Raw genomic sequence first — 21,404 nt, forward strand, 5'->3', positions numbered from 1 at the left:
TAAGATACATCATTTAGTGATAGTTATAGGATATTAAATAAGCAATCAAATCATACTAGGAAACTAAATAAAACAATATAAATTGTAAAGATACAAGCATCAAGGTTATAGTCATGTGGGAGGAGATAAGTAATAGGAAGGATGAGAATAGTAATACAATCTTAGTAAATAGTTTGACAGTGTTATATGCTAGCTTCATATAACACTGAGCTTCTTCAACAGAAGCAGGACAGTTACTTGAGGGTCCTTTTGGATTGATGTTTCTTGCTGGAACAGCAGGTAGAACCTTTGCCTGGCTTAGATTAGGGCCCAAATTCAGCTGAACCTTGGTCTGGAGTCCTGCTTACGGTGACTCGTGCCCTTATCGTTATGCAGATTGACTACTACAACATACTCTCTACGGGGTACCTTTGAAAATGCCCTGAAATCTACAATTGGTACAAAGTATAGTAGCCAGGGTGCTCATAGCACAGTAGAGCACTGATTCAGTTGTTTCACTAGCTACTCATAGGCTTCCAAATCCAATTTAAAGTACGGTTATTACATTCAAGTCCATTTCTATTGGGGTTTGGAGGTGTATTAGGGACTGTCTTCTCCAGAATTATTCTGAACATTTTGTTAGGTCCTCTGCTGTTTTGTTATGGCCCATCAAATCAACCAGATTCCTAGTCACTGTATGAAAAAGTCCATACAGTTTTCTCGGGTAACATTTTTAGACCTAAGTTGTCAGGACTTTATTCCTAGGACTGAGAGAGAGTAACAAACCAAAGGCTAGCTAATGTGCCTAAGGCAGGACTAGAACTCACATAATCTCCCAGTTTTCAATCCAATGCTTTTAACCACTACACCAAATTGACTCTCTTAGATCATCTTTTTTTTAAAAAAGCTTTCCCAGCGTTCTGCTTTTACAGGAGATGAGGTGATTATAAACTGTAAGACAGGCCTTCTCTAATGTAGCCTTAACTTTTGGGAACAACGTTACCTCTTCCTCTCACTTTTAAGGGGCAGTTGGCATCTTTTTTACTGACATTTCATAATGCTTTGGGGAAAAAAAACTCAGCTTTCAAAGATTGACTATGACTGGGCAGCTTCTGGTCTTTGTTTTATATATGTTTGAGATTTATCTTCCATATGTTGCAATATTATATTTTGACTGTGGGCACTTTTATTACTTTTAGTTGTTTTCTTTTTAAAAAATAGAACTTTTTCTATTTCTGTATACCATTTAGGATATGGTGGTATGGACCATTAAAAATACTATTAATAAGGAATAAAACCATAGTTTGATCTTTTCATACAAAGAGCTGAGTCTTTTCTGCAACCTAACAATGGAAATACTTTCTTACGTAGATCGTTCTAGCTATAACTGAGATCATATACTATAATTTATATATTTACAAATGTATGGTGTTCACATTTTTTAACTTTGTCTAATCATTTATGAATGAACCAGTTTTTTGTTTATATCTTTGCTATTTATTCATAATGTTACTATGCTTTATTGCTATTTTTATTTCAATATTTAATTTCACTTCAAATCATAAAAGGAAAAAGGACAAAATTCACATAAAGATATTCATGCCAACAAATTCATGCCAGCCTTACTCATGTTTGAATGTTTCCCCTGCTTTTGGGTCTCTTTAACCTTCATTTTAAAAAAAATCAGTAACAACAAAAATCAATTAAACATTCTTATTCAGATGACATTAAATTAGTCATTTCAGACCAACAGAAAAACATAGTTTTGCACAAAATCAAAAATATGAATCAGTTTCAGGAATATCTACTTCCATGTTAATGGCATTATGCAGTGACAACTAGAATAGAAGTTTGGATTTCATCTGAAGTGTTTTACATCTACTTCAGAAGTGCCCACATGAACTCTGGAGCCTCATGCATTCCCCTTTCAAACCAAACTGGATATTTTAAATCCAACTGAAGCTTAAGGAAACCATTTTGCCTCTTAAATTTACACAAATCAGACCAACTTTATTTCTGTTCCTGAATTGTAGCCCTCAATATGCTTGGCAAGCCTTCAGGTCTACCAAGTGGCATACAGTACTTTGCTCTAATTTATCCTAGACTACAATACCCTTTATTCTTAATAATAATAAACTTTTTTACGGTCACAGAGACCAGCAATTGACAGAATTATCAGTTTACAAGAGTGTTAAAAGACATTACTATTAATAATAAGTAACACATCCGCAATAATAAAGGGCATGGTATCAAACAGTGTGGCTCTTTTCCTTGGTTACATGATGGGGGAGCGGATAAGTATGTATGTAAATATAGATTCTCTAAAAATTGTTAGAGAGATTTACAAGACGTTGGTGCAGTAAACATCTTTAATTCTGTAACTGACTCTTCCTTGTGGTCATTGCAGCTGCACAGAATTTTGCTACTGCACGTGTGATAGCCGAATTTGAGTCCCGGAGGAGATAGTCTTCATAAAAATTGTCTGCCCTCCCTGGCAGTCTCTCTAATAAAGGGAGAATATGCCTTGACCTAAAATCTCTGTATAATAAAACGTGTGATATCTTCAACTTCTCCTTTACCACATATACATACTCGTTCCACTAATGGGATCTTATTATGTCTGCCGCGGGGAAGTGCTGAGGGGAGGATGTTAAATCTGGCTCTGATGAATGCTATTCTATGTTTCGGGAAGATCGGGTCCTCTAAATATCTTGATGGTTCCCACACCCCTCTGTTCCTACTATGGAGAGGCAACCTATTTATTTCTTAAAGGAATTCCATGTCTTTCATTCTATTAATGACTACTTGCTTAGCTTGGTCAAAGCCTAGGGATATTAAAAATGCCAGGGACAACCCATAAGTGCCCAGCTTGTAGTCTAATGCCTGTTCCCAGGAGGAGGGGAAGTTATCTGTCAACACTAAAGGAGTCGGTTCCTCTTGGAAGAAATGATTGTTTAGCAAATAAATAATCATAAGGTTCCAGGCTCTTACCTGAATCTGAGGCATACCTATCTCACATACCTAACCCTAACCCTTTATTCTTGATCTTTGGCCATTCTATCTCGAGCTATTGGGCACTGAAGTTCAAAACACTGTAAAGGAATCAAGGTTGGGAGATGGTATTCTAAATGGAAATAATAGAACATAATAGGTTTTCCTCAGCTATTTTCATAATCTTATTTCAATACTGGTTATCACTATCATCCACCAACATCAACGTAGTTGCAGGCAGGAGTGGGGGATTGCAAGTATTGAGAGTTGTTATTCCAACACCAAGCTAGGGAAAGTTAATTTATTCTAACATTCAAGGTAAGAAATTTTCAAATTATTGATAGGAAGCAGAAATAATGCTAAGCAAGGCTCTTTCATTCTTTTCGTATATTACAAGAAAGTCTGAAAATCATTTTGGACAATGTATGGGAAAATAACTTCACATTAAAGTTCTCATCTGCTGTCAATAATTGTATTGTACACTCATAGGAACAAAGTTATACCAGTGCTATATTGCATGCTTTCAATGTCAAGTGATTATTCTCTATTCAGGCTTTTAAAATATTCAAATACTATTTAAATCTATTGGATTGCAATTATATTGGATGAGATCACTGAATAGTTACTTTTCCTTGATGCAATTCCTGTTTTGGGGTTTAACCTGATAGGCTAAACAGAAAACAGAAAAAAAAAAATAGATGGTAACGTACTACCATTCTTCTCTCCAGAAAAAGCTAGTGCTTATAAATTATCCCAGGAATGTTATTTTTGAAAGTAGCATCACATATATCCCTAAAATAAGAAAAACAAGTCTCATGGAAGTTGCTGAATCAATGGATCTTTGATGGGAAATGATTTTGTAAGTTAAAGAATCATGCTGCATCGAACAATATTAGATGTACTTTTTCCAGAGGAATAGTTCATTTCAACTTCTACAAACATCAGCTCTTTTCTAGTTTTCTTTCATGTGATTGCATTCTGTTATTAAAAATGCAGCCTTTTATCTTTCAAACTATAATTTAATGTAAATTTTAGACATCTTTGTCCACACATTCTCCTATTTATCTAGCATTATATTATGCTCAACTTTTTTTTGGCCCATTTTACCATACACTCTTTATCATATTCCTTTATGTGGTAATGGCTGCGAGGATTGTTACTTACCAAATACTAGAAAGAGCAAGAGATGCTGACTGTTGAAGAGTGGGTTTTGAAATTGACTGAATTAGCAGAGATGGTAAAATTAACTGCTTTGATTAGAGATAATGGGCTAAGCAGCTATATAAGAGACTTGAAACCGTTTGTGGACTTTCTACGTGCTAAATATAATAAATACAATGCATGTATGTATCTATGTAAAAGGGAAGGAGAATTTATTGCTTTTTCTTTTCTTTCAGCACCCAGCCAGGGTGGATCCTACATGTTAAATGTTAGATTGAATTGACCACTTTTTCCTCCTTGTTTGTAAACTATTTTTTTCTTTGTTGTTGTTGTTAGGGTTGAATGTAAGTTTATGTTTTCTTTTATTTTGTTTGTTTGTTTTACTGCTTTGTACTTAATTTTCTATGATAAAACAATAAATATAAAGAAAAAATGCAGCCTCTTATAATAGGAATTCACAAGTTCAGGACTATGACTGCCTGCGTAGCAGAATTATTAGAATATGGCAGGATATATGAATACACAGATAAATAGCAGGACTGTACAGTTCAGTTACTTCCAAATGCCCAGGGCCACTAATCAATTACCCATCTAAAACTCTTTAAAGCAACTGCATCTTTTCCAAGGATCACACAGCTGAGAAAAGCAACCAGGGAAAAGACACAGCTGCTTTAAACAGATGCTGACAGGTGCTACACTTGCACTGCTACAACCCTTTTTGAAACTAAACCCAAAGCATCACACAGTACTGACAGATGTCATTTTGTGAGTTTCATTAATTCAGCAAGCATTTTGGCTACTGGAATATTTTGTTCAACAAACATGTTTTATTATTTCGATATTTCTCTTTGTTGCTCACTCTTGTATATCTGTATGTACCTGTGTGTTAAATCTGCTAAATTCTGTTTCTTCCAAAATGAAACAAGATAGTTTTTTTAACAAAGCAAAATGAAAAAACAATAGGACCCATATAATGTGCAAATTAAAGAAAGCAGCTCCTAATTCATGAAAATTGCAAGAGGCATTATAAACTCATAAAGTTATTAACATTCCTTCATCATGGTTTTTTTTTTCTCTTGGAACTTCTCACAGCAGGGTGAGTATGGTTGATTGCAAGGGGGAACTTCAGCATTAGAAAGCAAGACTCTATTGGGAGTCTTTTCCAATTACAATGGAAATGCTTGAGAATTAGTAATATTTAATTAAAGAAGAAATATCTTTTGCGGCTGATTCTTTCACAAAAGATAATCAAACCCTAGCACAACAGTTTAAACTTAATATAGGACAGGGAAATAATTTTGAAAATGAAGCCAGTGTTTCTCAAGCTTGACAACTTTAAGGCATGTGGACTTCATTCAGGGGTAGTATTCACTTACCTTCCCTACTGGTTTGTAAATGTGAGCGCACAGGCCCCATCTGCACATGCACTCAGCCTGGCTTGAAAACATGCCTAAATGGGATGGCATAGAGCTTGGGCGGATGAGCCCACAATTTTCACTACCGGTTCAAGCGAACTGGTCCAAACCAGCAGAATACCACCTCTGACTTCAATGCCCAGAATTCTGGAACTTGAAATCTGCAAGTCTTAAAAGTTGTCAAGCTTGAGAAATACTGAATTAGACTGCAAAATGTCAGAACAAATAAATTCAATTCCAAATGTCTCACTGCTGGGGAAATTACTCTGGCCCAAGCACAGGATTGTCACACACACACTTTCAAGCTAAATCATGTGGTCAAACTCAAGACCCAGAGGCCAGATGCGGCCTGCAGGTTGCTTAGATATGGCCTGCAAGCCCGCCCTGGAAACAGCGAAGGACTGACCCACAGTGTCTCTGCCAGGGAAAACAGAGCTCGGGAGGGCTACATGTGGCAGAGGATTGCAGGAGGCTGTTGCAGCCGAAAACGGAGCTCAGGAGCCTGTTTTCATTGGCAGAGCACTCGGGCCACCACAGGCACCTCTGACACAGTGGTGGGCTGCTGCCGATTCAGATCGGTTCAGGCGAACCGCTAGTTTTGACAATCAGCTGGCCCTGATTGATTTTTATGGTTTATTTGTGTGCTGGAAAAGAAAAGATAAATCCTATGGAGAAAGGCAATGAAAACCTCAGACAAGATCACAGAGATAGGGACATTTCAATGCCTGAAATCCAAAATGTTAAAAACAATCGTTTTTTCTGTTGGTAAAAGCACAGATGTGAAAGCTGAACACTGAGAAAAAGCAAGAGTAAGCAAATAGATTTATTTCATTTTTTTTATTAAAAATATCAGAGACTGCAAGAAAAATAATCAAGGACTAAATATAGGTGATAAACAGAATCCAATAGTCCCTCCACTTACAACACTTCATATAGTGACCATTCAAAGTTACAATGGCACTGAAAAATGTGACCTATGAATGTTTTTCAAAGTTACAACTGGTTCATACTTATGACCACTGCTGTGTCCCAAGGTCATGTAATCCCCTTTTGCCATCTTCTGATGAGCAAAGTCAATGGGGAAGCCAGATTCACTTAACAACTGTAACTTATCAGCTGCAGCGATTCACTTAACAACTGTGGCAAGAAAGTTCATAAAATGGAGCAAAAATCACTTAACACATGTCTCACTTAACAACACTAATTTTGGGCTCAATTGGGGTCGTAGGTCGAAGACTACCCATACTTTGGGCAAGTGATATAAATGGGTGAAGGACTAGAAAACAATAATGTGTGGCAAACAAAATTAGAAGATAATGCATAAAATAGATGAAAAGAATATATTTCAATAATGTCCTTGGAAGAGGTATACATTTTTATTAGGATAAATCCAAAATGCAAACATTTATCCTTGCGATAGCCTGACTTGATAGTATCTATCTATTATGCCAAAGGCAGTACAATAAATAATAGCAAGAAAGACCATGATAATTGATCTGCTTAGAACTATTATGGTAGAACTGGTTAATTACAGGACTGGATAATACACAGAGTGAAAAACAAAAGAATTTTTAATGAGAAATGAAAACATGTACTCAAATATATTTTTACGTCCTTTATGAAGCTTACTTGTTGTATTATAAATAGTTGATTCTAACTATAGTTTGCATTTTCAAGGAGAATCTTCCAGAGGTGCTCTTCAAGACTGTTAAGAGTGATCCAGATTCCAGTTTTCTCAATAAGTAGCTAAGGCATATGAATATGTTCATGCCAGTGGTGGGATACTGCCAGTTTAAAAACTGGTTTGCTGTGCACGTGCGTGTACAGTTTTAATAAAACTTACCTTCCAGGTTACCTCTGTGGAGTAACACAGCTGAGGTGTGGCAATCCGCTCCACCATGCGAATCAGCCGAGATGATATAGGTAAGTAAAGCGCAGGGGCAGGCGGATGGGCTCATCTGATCGTCGGAGCTACCGGTTTGCCCAAAACGGTCCAAACCGCCTGAATCCTACCCCTGGTTCATACCAACAATTAACTTATAAGGGACTCTAAAGACCACTGTCTTGCAATCCCTCTGATGTTTACAATCTCTCTATTTCTTTGCCACCTTAAAAAGAACAGTGGTGAGGAACTTGCTTAAGAAGCTATTTTTGCAGCTGATTGATTTTAACAACTATTGGCAGATGTCCAGTACTCCATATTAAGCAAGCTGGATAGAGACACTGGCACTGCAGCTCTAGAAACTCTTAGATGAAAAAGACTATTTTTCCAGGATTTGGAAGAATAAACGGAAGCTGAACTCGGATACAATGGTGTTATTACTGTATTGATTCTGGGGTCTCCTCATCCGGATTTAGCAAATATATCAGATCTGGATGAGAATTGCCCTCCACTAACGAAAGAGTTAGAATCCAGGAATCCCCTGGAACAGCTGCCACTAGGAGAGCCTTTTATCAAGTCTGAATTAATGCAACATGTCCTTCATGGAACAACTCATGAAGATGGCCCATGGACTTCTCCATAGGGTTCCCATTATTTTAATTTTAAAATAGCTTCACTGGTTACCAGTAGTATTCTGAACTGTCATCTTTTTTTAAAAAATCATTTAAGGGACTTAAATGACTGCCCATCTTATGTGCCATAGTTCTGAGCGGCGTATGCCAACAATGATAAAACATAAAAGAGTAGAAAAGAGTATCCAAAAAAGCCAACTCCACTGTTCTAAAACAACTGTCCATAATAATAAGTTATTTTTACGGTCTTCTGGAAAGTTAGAAATTGGTGGGGGGTGTTTCTGAATCACTGGGAGAAGGGCAGAGGCCACTATTTAAAAGACATATTTCCTGGGTCCTGCTAGATGACAACATGTAAGATAACTGCCTAGAGTTAAATTGGAGGTGGTTCCTCTCTATCCAGACTCTCACACCTTCCTGGCCCTCATTCAGCATTTGGATGGCATCACCTGCCCAGCCAGGGTTGAAGATGTATGCTGAAGATAGTTTCCCCATGCCACCAAATGATCTCACCAAACAGATTATACCTGGATGTTAAAGAGGCAACTCATCCAAGAGGAATCAAGGCTGGGTCTCTCCACCACCCCTCATGTCACCTGCAGCCAGTCATAAAGGAAGCAGCAGAATCGCTACAAAAATAACACACACACACACACACACACACACACACACACACACAAACACAATGTTTATTCAATCCCCCCTTTAAATATTGGAATGGACTACATCAAAATATTCAGAAAATCCTAAAAATAAAATTTGTAATGAAATTCCAAATATTCTCATTAGGTATAATTCCAGAAAATGTAAACAAAAAACACTACAATTTACTAATATTAACAGCCACAGGGACAAAGAACTTTGCTGACTATCAGATTGGGAGACCAAAATTGGAAAAGATGCCTCAATGGCAAAATTGACAGTACAATATATATCCATAACACACATTCAATCAAATTTAAACAAGAATGGCTCTCATACGTATTATACATTACACAGCAGGGTAAATGTAGAGGCATTTGGAAAGTGGTTTTGAGGGACAAAGTTATGGGCTAATGAAAAATAATACATGAAAGGATTCAAAAAGATACTAGCAATAATATTTAGTGTTTAAGGTAAAGCACACAGTACATATCTAAGTTGTGGCTGGCATTTGGAGAAATAAACAAAAGGGAAAGAAAAATACCTAACTAGAAAGTTTTCACATTATGTCTTATGTTTTATTCATGCTTAGAAGTTTTCTTGATTTGTTATTCAGCTGTTACTATGCAATGTAGACTGTTTTCCTTTGAATTATTTTTATTATATTATCTGTATATTGCTTTTTACTATTTTTATTATTAAAATAAATATATATATATTTTAAAAACCCAAACACAACTCTGTTCTTTTCCAGCCATGTACTTGTGTTATGCACACTACTCATGCTATTGCTGACCATTCATTTTTTTCTGCTGGAAGCCAACCACCTGGCTGAGACTGCATCCAACATCTACACACCATCTCTCAGAGCTTTAATGGGACACCTGTATGTTTGACAAGGGCAATCAATTCTACTTCTCCATAGCAGATACTTAATATGGAATAAAGTGCCACTGGAATTAAAATCTGCTCACTCTTTGCTAGAGGCTCACACACACAGGCATTGTTTACCTAGGCCTTTAAATGCTGTTGCTTTGTTCATGCTTTTTCCCATCATGTTTTAAATACTATTTCCATGTCTATTTTTACCGCATCTTTGTAAATAGCCAAAAGCTGTTAGAGAAATAGGCACCAGGTAGATTTCTATAGGAATTCTAAAGACATCCCGTCTCTGATCTTCCTTACTGATAGAAAATCTGAAGAGAGCCAAAATTCCACACAGTGATTTATGAATTGGTGGGCACCCTCCAAGTGTTACATTTTGAAGCGGCAATCTTGAGCTGTTTCTTTTATAACACTAACACTGAATTAGAAACTCAGCTAGAGGTGGTATTTAGCCAGTTCTGACTGGCTCTGGTGAACCTGTAGCGCAAATTTTGAGTAGTTCGGAGAATCAGAAAAAAACCACCTCTGGCTGGCTCCGCCCCCATCTATTTGCTGTCTCCCGAATCCCAGCTGATCAGCGTCCCAGTTGATCGGCTGGGTCTTCTTCTGTTCCCCTGCACAGGAGAACGGAGCTGGAAAGCAGGTTGGTGGGGTGGGGAGGGAATGGAGATTTAACAGTATCCTTGCCCTGGAGTGGGATGGAAATGGAAATTTTACAGTATCCTTCCCCGAGGAGTGGGGAGGGAATGGGGATTTTGCAGCATCCTTCCCCTGCCACTCCCACCGTCATGGCCCACCCACAGAACAAGTAGTAATTTTTTTTGAATCCCACCACTGAACTCAGCCCATAGATACTCACTACATAGTGAGAATTGTATTATGTGTCAAGGTTCAAAGTATTCACTTTCCAAAGGGATAGCTCCAGTGGGGTCAGAGGTTCAAGTGAAATGTCTCCTAACATCCTATCCTTCAGATGTGTTGAAATACAACTCTCAGAATCTCCAATGAGCAAAACAATGCCGACTGGGAATCATGGGTGGTGTAGTTCATCACATCTAAAAGGTATTAAACATGGCAAAATCCTGGGAAGATTTCCACACTTTTTAAAAAATACCCAATAGCACCAAATGCTGCTATATTGTGTAAATTCTTTCAATTAAATATTTAATTCAGACAGGGAACAATAGTAATTTATGTGAAACTTCATTCTTCCTTTCCTAAATGAATTAACATCTTGAGGGAGATAGAAAATAAAGATCCATCTTAGCTTATCAATAGGAATCTGCGTTGTGTTGGGCACCTCTGCACTGATCAGCTCCAAGACACCGCAAGGAAATCAATACCAATGAGTGAGCATTTCCCGCAGACAGATCTGATTAAACAGATTTTCTAATGTCCCTGCCTAAGTAATTCGTGCTTCTCACACCAACAGAATTAATGTCTCCTAAGAGGCTTAGAACATTTAAACTGAATGTTTAGGTAAAACAAAAATTAAACTAATTTTCCAGGTTTATACAAGAAGGTAAATAAATGCAACTACAGTCTAATCTTCAATTCAGGATAAAGAAGTGTCAATTAAATTTTGGTGAACCAATATCCCAACAATATTATGGGGACAGATTTTTAAAGCCCATTCCAACTATTTTAATCTGAAATTCTAAATGGAAGAGAAATACTCTTTTGCTCCCTGCAGATCCCTCCCGACCACCACTGCCTACATACTCATGGGGTTATTTTTCTTTATTTGCTTAAATGAGAGGAGGAAATATTACAGAAGCCAAACTGGATAATAAGAAAGCCAGTAATAGTAAAAGGCTAAATAGGTAGGCTGTCAGGCCTGGAAGTCATTTTTTGTATTGGGCCTTCCAGCCTGCCACATTCAAGGCTGTGGGAAAATGGGAGGGGGGATTATATAGAGTATGGGTAAAGTGACCAGATTTTAAAATTGGTTAAGCGGGACACCATTGATAGGGGGTGTGTGTTCTTGATTAAAAATTTTGCCGCCCGGCGCTGTGGCTGAGGTGAAGCCACCAAAGCTCCCGCTGGTGCCCCCGCCCATGGCAGTGGTGGTGCCGCCTCCCCCTCCACTCGGAGCACCTGAGCTGGGCACCGCGTTACCCCTGCCGCCTCCTCCTCCTCCGCTGTGCTTTTGAGAAGCCATGGGGCCTTTTGTTTCCTGCTCCCGCCCACTCCACCACCTTTCTACTGGCTCCCGCGGCCTCATGGCTCCTCAAAAGTATGCCAGAGGAGGAGGGCACAGGGGTAATGTGGTGCCCAGCTCAGGTGCTCCGAGCAGAAGGGGAGGTGCCACTGCGACGGGCGGGGGTGCTGCGGGGGTGCCAGCGGCGGTGCCGACGGCTTCACCTCAGCTGCAGCACTGGGTGGCAAAAGTTTTAATCAATAACACACACCCCCATTCCATTCCCAGGCAGAAGAAAGAGACTCCGTGGAGGAGAGCTTGACCAGTCATTGGAAGGCGTTTGAGAAGGAGAAAGGCAGGCAAGGAAACTTCTCAAGAAGTTCCAGAAGCAGCTGCTTCTCCTCTGGGCTGGAGGGAGGGGAGGAGAAGGGAGGGAGGGAGGGAGGGAGGGAGGAAGGAAGGAAGGAAGGAAGGAAGGAAAGAAAGAAAGATGGGAGGGAAGGAAAGAAGGGAGGGAGGCGAAAGGGAGGAAGAGGAAAGGGAGGAAGGGAAGAGAAGGGAGGGAGGGAGGAAGAACCCAGCTTTCCTGAGAACGGTCTGCTACGGGCTGGGGAGGGCGAACCAAGAAGTTTAGACAGGATTTCGCTGGCGGTTGCAAAGCAGCCTCCCCCCGACTGCCTTCCCCCAATGCCCCCCAACCCTTTCAAAAGCCACCCCCATCACCAGCCTCACCCAACCGGATCCCCGCCTGCCTCCCCTCGGCTCACCCGGACCAGGTTGCTGACAACGGCTTGCATGGCATGGCTGCAGGGAGAGCGGCACCCAAGAGAAGCGGGCAAAAAAAAAAACAACAACTTCCCACGGGTGAGCTGCATGGCCTGGGACTGAGCACTGGAAAATCGGGAGTTTTTGAACACGTTGCAGGACGCGGGACAAATTTTAAAAAATCGGGACTGTCAAAATAACATTCCTTTCTCAAAGAGTCAAGGACATTTTGCCCTTCACTTGGAGGGATGTGACTGGAAAGCATCTCCAGTTGGGGCGGTGCCTGATTGGGCCATGTGATGGACATGTAGTTGCTGGGTAGGGACTTGGACTTTCACTTGGGTGAGGAAAACCTGGAAGCTTTCGGATTTGGGTTTTTCCAGATGTGCCAAATGACATCTCCAATAAAGTGGAACTTTAAGGAACTTCAGGCCTTCTTTCACTGGGGGTGTTATTTGGAATCCTGACATAGGATGAAGCAGTTAAAACAGTCAAGGTTTCAGGAGTGCCAATAGGACATGGCCAAAAAAAGTAGCCATGGGGGATCTCAACTTAAGCTCTGCCTTTTTTATCTGCAGACATTCAATTACCGCTTTGACTTTTCTGATCATGCCATCGAAGCGCCCTTGCAATATTTCCTGTTTCATGGACCGAAACTGCAAAGGTATTTTCTCTCATCTCCATCGGCTACAGAAAAAAAGGTCTCTGTTAGAGTTTGTGATGTGTGTAGGCTGATACAGGAAGAGGGCATATCTAATGTAGCTGAGCTTTACCAAACTTTTAAAAGAAATAATTGCATTTCCACAAATAATATGTAAGTAGAAACAAAATGCAAAATAAAAGCACCATATAGACTAGGCCAGTGATGGCTAACCCTTAGATCGAGGCATACCAAAATGGGGGGGGGGAGTACACACATGCCCAAACCCATAATGCAATGCCCTCCCCCCCCACATGCCTGCACACACACCCCGCGCATGCGTGCAGGCCTCACTGAAGCTTCTGAACTTCCAGTGGGCCTTTTTTTCGCCATTTTTCATCCTACCCAGGCTTCAGGGAAGTTTCCTGAAGCCTGGGGAGGGTGAAAAATGGCCCAACACACAAACCGGAAGTTTGGAAACAGACTTTCGGGTTGCCCGTTGGACGGTTTTTCTCCCTCTGTAGGCTTCAGGAGGGTTCCCTGAAGCCTACGGAAGGCATAAAACAGCCCAACACGCAAACCAGAAGTCCGTTTCCGAACTTCCGGTTTGCCCATTGGGCAGTTTTTCGGCCTCCAGAGGCTTCAGGGAAGCCGCCTGAAGCCTCCAGAGGGAGAAAAACGGTCCAACGGGCAACCCTGAAGCCTCCCGGGGGGGGGAGCAAGGCTGAAAATCAGCATGGATGTGCGCTGGAGCTGACAGGACAACGCCTCACGTGTCCTCATAAATTGCTCCATGTGCCACCTATGGCAGGCGTGCCATAGGTTTGCCATCATGGGACTAGGCAGCTGGAAGGCAGGCTTAGCAGCAATACCTTCCATTTAGAAAACGTTTCCCACAGTGATTATATAATCATACATACCATATGGGACCCTAATTAGTCTGCACAGAGCAAGACGTCCTCAGAGACATATTTCTACTAGTTTCAAGATAGAGGTTTGATATCAAAACTATTTCACTTTGTTCACTTTAAAGGAAATATTAATATACATGATGCTTAAATATAATAACATGCCGTGATCTCCATACCCTAGAAAGCAAATTTCAGAATACATTTCAATGATGTTTTTAACAATTCAATCCTTTCCACTAGTCTATCTCGTTCCTGATAAAATGATGATGACAATTTACTGTCATTAAAATATTCATTATACACCTGCAAACGTATAGGAGCCAACAGGCCTGCAAACACCATTATACCATTCCATTGAAGAGTCATTTGGACCAGGAGCTTTTCCATTTTGCAGCAAATGAATAGTAGAATCCTAACTGAGCTCTAAACCAAGCACCCCTATAATCTGAATAGAACTGCAGACTGAATCTGAAACTTTTGCTCAAACTTTACAAATGAGAAATGTACGCAATGTCCAAACCATCAACAAAGATTTGTGATTAATTTGAAGAGGCTGATTAAAATATATTGCAAGAATTTTAAAAGCATGCTGAAGGGCCTACGTGATATAACCACATTACAATAACTTAACAAAACTTTATAAATTGTTATTTACACTTGCAACATTATGATTTTTACTACTGACACAATGAAATGATTAAAATGTGCTGGGTTACATTTTTGGCAGTTTTCAAATTTACTTCTGATTTTGCCCAGCTATAAATTCTAGCTTAGTAGCATGAAAGATATTAAGGGAGCTTTTAGATGGTGCACTTTATTTGCACTCCACAAACAACATAGAGCAAAGGTTACTTCAGGCTCTTACCTAATGCCATTTTTTTCAATAAATAACGAAAAATGAAACACTTTTAAAGGATTAAATAGTTAATCAATTTTGCTTTATCTATTCAGCCTGCTTTAGGTTATGATTTACATTATAGGGGGAAACAAGATAGAAAAGGCTAGGAATAAAAGTGATTTAACAATATGGGCCAAGAAGGAACACATATAATTTATATTTGTACATATAAAAATGTTATTCTTCAGTCTGAAGTAGCAACCTATCTGGCATATGCTGCTGGAACCGAATTGCCACTTACGAGCAGCATGAGAGTTTTCACAAACTTTAGTATACACACGCATACATCCATACAAACAAATCATACAAGGGGTGAACCTGTAGACCTGCAGCTTCTATCATACCCCTCAAGCCCATCCTATGATAAGGAATTTTTGGAAATGCAGTCCAACAAATAGTAAAATGGAAATCTAAGCAACATCTGTACCACTACTGCTTAGAGGTTAATACATCTACCTAATATGCAAGTAGCCCAGGTTCGAATCCCAGAAGGGTATGGCTAACTGATGAGAGCTAAATAGCTTGAAATAGATCTATACTTGTCTCCCTTTATTTCTTTGTCAGTAAAATATAAATTTAACACAAAATAGTTTGTCATGAAAGTGACTGCCTGGCAGGTTCCTGGATTGGGGATGAAAGGGAAGCAGTATGCTCCTTTCCATATTTGGGTAGACCAGGTTGCCTTGATAGAAAAAGACCTTAATCTCTCCCCTGGTACAGCTGACACAGCAAGGAGAACCTGTGGCTTAAAAATTAATACATCTACCTAATATGCAAACAGCCCAGGTTCAAATCCTGGAAGGGTATGGCTGGCTGAAGATAGCAAGTTTGAAATAGATCTATACTTTCTTTCTTTGTCAGTAAAATATAAATTTAACACATCTGCACCACTGGTTTCTCTCTCTTTTTTTAATATAGACATTGAGTGCCCATGCTGAAAAATGCCTAAAAATAAAATAAAAAACAAAATAAATCTGAACATGTATGCCTTGCGCTAAATAAATGAATAAATGTGTGATACAGAGAAAGGAAACAAAAGTGTGAAGAGGAGGATATAAGTTATGAGCAGGACTGGAAATTGTATAAATTTTCAGCTATGGATTGTTGATGTTTATTAATAAAATAAACAAATGTAAGATGTGCTATCAATATTTGCGTTAGCTTTGTTTGTGGACAAAAGAGCAAAAAGATGAATTCTTAGCAATATAAGTAACATTTTTGGAGATTTTCAATTTGTAACATAATTTCCTTCTCCCTCTCCTTTCCTTTTTGATTTTGATTTTGTTTTTGTTTTTTATTAATATGCTGGTTTTAATGTCTGTGTACACACATTAGTTACATAATAAGATAAAATATAAAAAATAGAATTAAAAATGAGCTTCTGAAGAAAACAGGCTTGAGAAGAGCTTGATACTATTGCTCAATTTTCCCTTTTTAAATTTTTTTGGCGATTTTGTTACTTTGTCGATTGTTTATCAGTTTGATATGAGGCCCAGCAAAAGCATTTGTCTGTGCTAAGTCCAAATTCCAAAAGTAACTCTGTACAATATGTACAATAAAAACCATTGAGCTCAGGGGTGGGATCCTACCGCTTTAACAACAGGTTCGCTGAGTGTGCACTTCACTCTGCCACACCAATCAGCTGGACTAAAAACCAAGGAAATATTGGTGAATATATTCCGGGGGTGGGCGGGCACAACTGAAGGTCAGAGCAAACAGGTTCGCTTTCAGCTGATCTTCAGAGCTACAGGTTTGCCCAAACCGGGCCGAACCGGTAGAATCCCACCCCTTTTAGTATCCATGCTCATCCCTAATTTTCAGGGAGCAAAGAAAACAGACTTTCCCCCCAAAATGAGGAAGGTATGGATGCTATTCACCAAAAATAATAATGTAGGGGAGAAGAGAGTTTAAAAAAATACTACAGGACAAAAAAAACTCAACAAAACAGGATTTCTATATTAATAAACCCAAGTGTTTAAAATAAATTACGTTACTGAAAGATAATGTGATTGTCCTACCGCAAGTTCATCGAGAGCACTTCCGAGAGAGGCTGACTGTGGCACCTGTTGGACTTTTGGATGTTCAATTCCTTGAGAGGCCTTGGAGATGACATCAAGAGCATTTTGTATTTCCTGACAAACAGAGTCCTTGCTGGCCGTGAGAGAGGCGACATCAGAGTGTTCCAAGCAAGCAGAGCAAACTGAATGCAGAAGAGGTGAAGACTCCTTCAGAGAAGCCCGTGCTGCTGCAATCTCATCTCGGTGACTGTTAGATTTTAAGTCCTATCAGGAAAGACAAGATGATTATTTTTAATATTATTCACATAAACCTTTCAAAAATTATTCAGGATAAGATATTCTAGAACAAGCATGAAAACTCTGCTGTCTTTTAAGCTCCTGCTCAAGCACATAAGGAAGCATCATTGCTTCAAGAGGTTGTCAGGGTTCCAGGTAACACCCCCAATGAAAGAAGACTCTGGGTTTGAGTTTCCTCAAAGTTCCATTTTTTAGAGATGTTATATTGGCACATCTGGGAAAACCCGAATCTGAAAGTTTCCAGGTTTTCCCCACCCAAAAGAAAGTTCAGGTCCCTGCCCAACACCCATATGCCCATCACATGATCCAATCAGACACCATCCAAAACTGGAGTTGCCACCCAGTTACCTCATCATAGCTGCAGGTCAAGACATCCTTGACTCTCTGAGAAAAGGATGTTATTTTGACTATATATCTCCCATTCTCCATATAATCCCCCCTCCCATTTTCCCCCAGCCTTGAATGTGGCAGGCCTGAAGGCCCAATGTAAAAGATGGCTTCCACTCTGACAGAGGTTGACTTTTACAAGTTTCTCAGGGCTTAAAACAGACTCTTTCCATATAATTTTTGAAACATGCACAGCTGTGATCATTTTTTTTCAAACATTTCAAAGCAGACAAGTAATTTGTAACAAATTATTTCAATTTGTTCAACCTTTTTTTAAATAATAAATTAATTAAAAAGTATTCATTAACTAATTTGTTCCTTTCTAGAACATAGTACTCCTAGCTTGTAACAAGCCTTGGGTGAAAGGAAAAAACTTGTGCAAAAGGCGTAGGAAGAGATTTTGTCTTTCGTTTTTTGAAATGCCCATTGAAGTGTCCATTCCTCAAGTAAACACTTCCCTGGATGAGCCAAATTAAGGCTTTCTCTAGCTAGATTCATCTGGAATCTCATAAACAGATTATGATAGAAATAGGAAAAAATAGGAAAGTAGCTATTAAAATTAGGGCTAAGTGGCTAAGACGCTGAGCTTGTGAATCAGAAAGGTCGGCAGTTTGGCAGTTCAAATCCCTAGCGACATGTAACGGAGTGAGCTCCCATTACTTGTCCCAGCTTCTGCCAGCCTAGCAGTTCGAAAGCATGTAAAAATGGAAGTAGAAAAATAGGAACCACCTTTGGTGGGAAGGTAAGAGCGTTCTGTGCGCATGCGGCATTTAGTCATGCTGGCCACATGACCACGGAGACGTCTTTGGATAACCCTGACTCTTCGGCTATGAAACGGAGATGAGCACCAGCCCCTAGAGTCGGGAATGACTAGCACATATGTGCGAGGGGAACCTTTACGTTTAGCTATTTAAAATGTGTGATAATCCTCTTCTTTTCATAGGAATGAATCCTCATCCTTAAATCACATAGAAATTTATAGTTTCCTTACCCATTGAACTCTTTAACAATCCAGGAGCTGAAGATTAAAAAAGATTAAAAAACAAACTTTCCACACATGTATAGATATTTACAGACAAATACTTGTATAATCTTGCCCTTGCCAGATGAGATGTGGATAATGCATTTGGATTTTTTCCCCTCAGTTCTGAATTTTCTCATAGAAATGCAATTTAATTCTGGATAAACATTTAAAGCATCAGTGAGGAGGAACCCCCCCCCCCGAAATAAATTAAATCTCCCTCCTCAATAGCTGATGCACAATATAGAAGGAGCAATCTACAATAAACAGTTACAGTTTCAAAGTCACTAATAATATGACTTAGTGAAGGCACTAAATTACCCAGTGGGGCACCAGAAACTGTTTTCAAGAAATGCAGAAACCGGAATCCCTAAAGCCAATAAATAGAACTCAGGAGAACTACGATACTGGATTGCCAGGAGGAGAAGGAAGATAATTTCTCCCAAATCGTTTGACATATTGCTCTGCTAACCAGCCAATTCACATTAATATACATAAAACCTCTAAATTGCCCTCCTGCTTGTTCATAAACCAGATTCTGTGGCTGTGCAACTCAGTGCCTTGAAGTAAGTCAATATTTTTACTCTGTATTGCAGAGAGAAGCACTTGTCTAATCCCCTTAACAAGTGCACGACTGAGGTGATTGTTACAACATGAGGTAAAACAGTAGCATCATGGTATCCAGGTGTCAAATTGGTATGAGGGTTAGAGCAAAGAAGCAAGGGGGAAAATGTTGGTTATCTACAGAACACATCTTGTTAGAGCAGAAACACAACTCAATATAATTTTGAATAGATTTCCAGAGAAACAAAAATCTCAAGGCAAGTATTTATGGTTCCATAACATATCCTGGGGTATATTGTATTAACTACAGCATGCTGGCATCTGCTTCATAGATAAAAAGCTGTAAAAATGCAGCATCTAATTTTTCCTAATCACACATGCATAAATGAATTCCCTCAACTTATTTCTGCTTCGCACCTGCATATATTTTAGTCACTATGCAATATAACCAAAATTAAGAAAAGAATTGTCTTTCCCCTGTAAAAATATCATTTTCAAAATTACTATCTAGATTCTTAAATGTACCTTTCTATCTTCAGCTATGAAATCTCTGCAGTTTAATTACTGTCTAAAAATACTATTAAATTTAATGATACTTGCACATGCCTAAAGATTTGTTTCTCTCTTCCCCCCTCTCCTTCCTCCCCCTCTCCCTTTTTCCCCCTTTCATAAAACTGCTTAACTCACACTTCAATGCAATTTGTTTTAGGCAGTATATTAATACAAACTAAGGCAATTAGCACCTCCGTCAGGTTTCTAGTGCTGGTTTTCCTCTGGGAAACTCATAATTTTCTTTCCCCAAATACCTATTTATGAATGCATAATATCCTAATTGTTCTTTCTTTATTTTATTCCCCATTAGGAATCATTTTTCCTCCATCCTAGCTCACTGCTAGGATCCTTTCCTGTTTTATCCACATCTAATCCAAGAACATTTACTACACCTTCAACATATGTGTCAGAGCTCCAAGTAATATGCCCATTGAAAACAGAACTGTGAGGAAGGTAGAATCCTCAAAGAACAGGTTTATTGGATATATCAGTGTTTTTCAACCACTGTGCCGCGGCACACTAGTGTGCCGTGACATAGTGTAAGGTGTGCCGTGGGAAAATTACTTTATATATAGTCAATATAGGCACAGAGTTAAAAAATTTTAACATTTTCTAATGGTGGTGTGCCTCGTGATTTTTTTCATGAAAAAAGTGTGCCTTTGCACAAAAAAGGTTGAAAAACACTGGGATATATCATATTGGCACAACCGGTGAAAACCAACTCTGAAAGTTCACGTGGTTTTCACCTAATTAAAAAGTGGAAGTTTTTCCTTCCCCCGCATGTCATCAGTCACAATGTCCAATAGAGGTGCTGGTAGGTTGCTAAGTTACTCCACTCCTCCTCTCTCAGCCACCTATTGGAATGACCTTGGTTCCCACAGGAAAACTTTGTTTTGGCAGCAAAGCTGAGCTATCTATTTCCCCTTCCCCTCCTCTGCCTTGTGGCAAGCCGCAAAGATGGTCTCAGCCAGGTTTGCTTCAGAGTTGACAATATGACTGGAAAAGTCTTCCATACCGAAAATAAGATAAGGAAAAAAATAGTTGGAAGTAATAGTAGGATAGAGAGCAGGTCCAATAGTTGATACCAGATCAAATCGTGAAAAGTAGTCTCAAGGTTGCATGGACTGAGCCCATAAGAAATGTGGAGGGCATTTGGCAAAGGAGTTTCAAAGAGGATTTATGCATTAGCAAAGCTTGAAATCTTTTGTCCCATAAATTCTTCGCCAAAATGGGGAGAAAAATGACCCAAACATTTAGCCCCATCTATTTTGAGTGACTCTGAAGGCCACAAAGTTAATGTTTTAGGACTACATGCAAATCCAGTACATACTTTCTGCACCTTTCAGAAATTACTAGTAATTTGACTTATAACATTCCATAGGATTGATCATGTTTCTAAAACAGGTTGGGAGGAAAAAAAATCTTTACAGAGCATCATCAGGTTGCTACTGACATGTCTCTGTCTCATTTCCACTCCATTCACTCCATAGAGATAGTATATAGTATAGCCTTTATTGTCATTGTACATCATGTACACAACAAAATTGGTTTTAGCCTCACTAAATAATCCAGTGGTGTGATTCAAATTTTTTTACTACTGGTTCTGTGGCCGTGGCTTGGTGAG

The 21,404-nt window shown here is 39.2% G+C and overlaps 1 protein-coding gene across 1 annotated transcript in view; it reads right to left on the bottom strand.

Annotated features, from left to right (window-relative positions):
• CTNNA3 (catenin alpha 3) overlaps nt 1-21,404 on the bottom strand; it is an 878,552-nt gene that overhangs the window by 700,072 nt on the left and 157,076 nt on the right. The window contains exon 5 of the mRNA XM_032232234.1: nt 16,960-17,223. Within this exon, the coding sequence (XP_032088125.1) occupies nt 16,960-17,223 (264 nt within the window). The remainder of the gene's footprint in view (nt 1-16,959; nt 17,224-21,404) is intronic.

This window comes from Thamnophis elegans, chromosome 15 (genome assembly GCF_009769535.1).
Source record: "Thamnophis elegans isolate rThaEle1 chromosome 15, rThaEle1.pri, whole genome shotgun sequence".
NCBI lineage: Eukaryota > Metazoa > Chordata > Lepidosauria > Squamata > Colubridae > Thamnophis > Thamnophis elegans.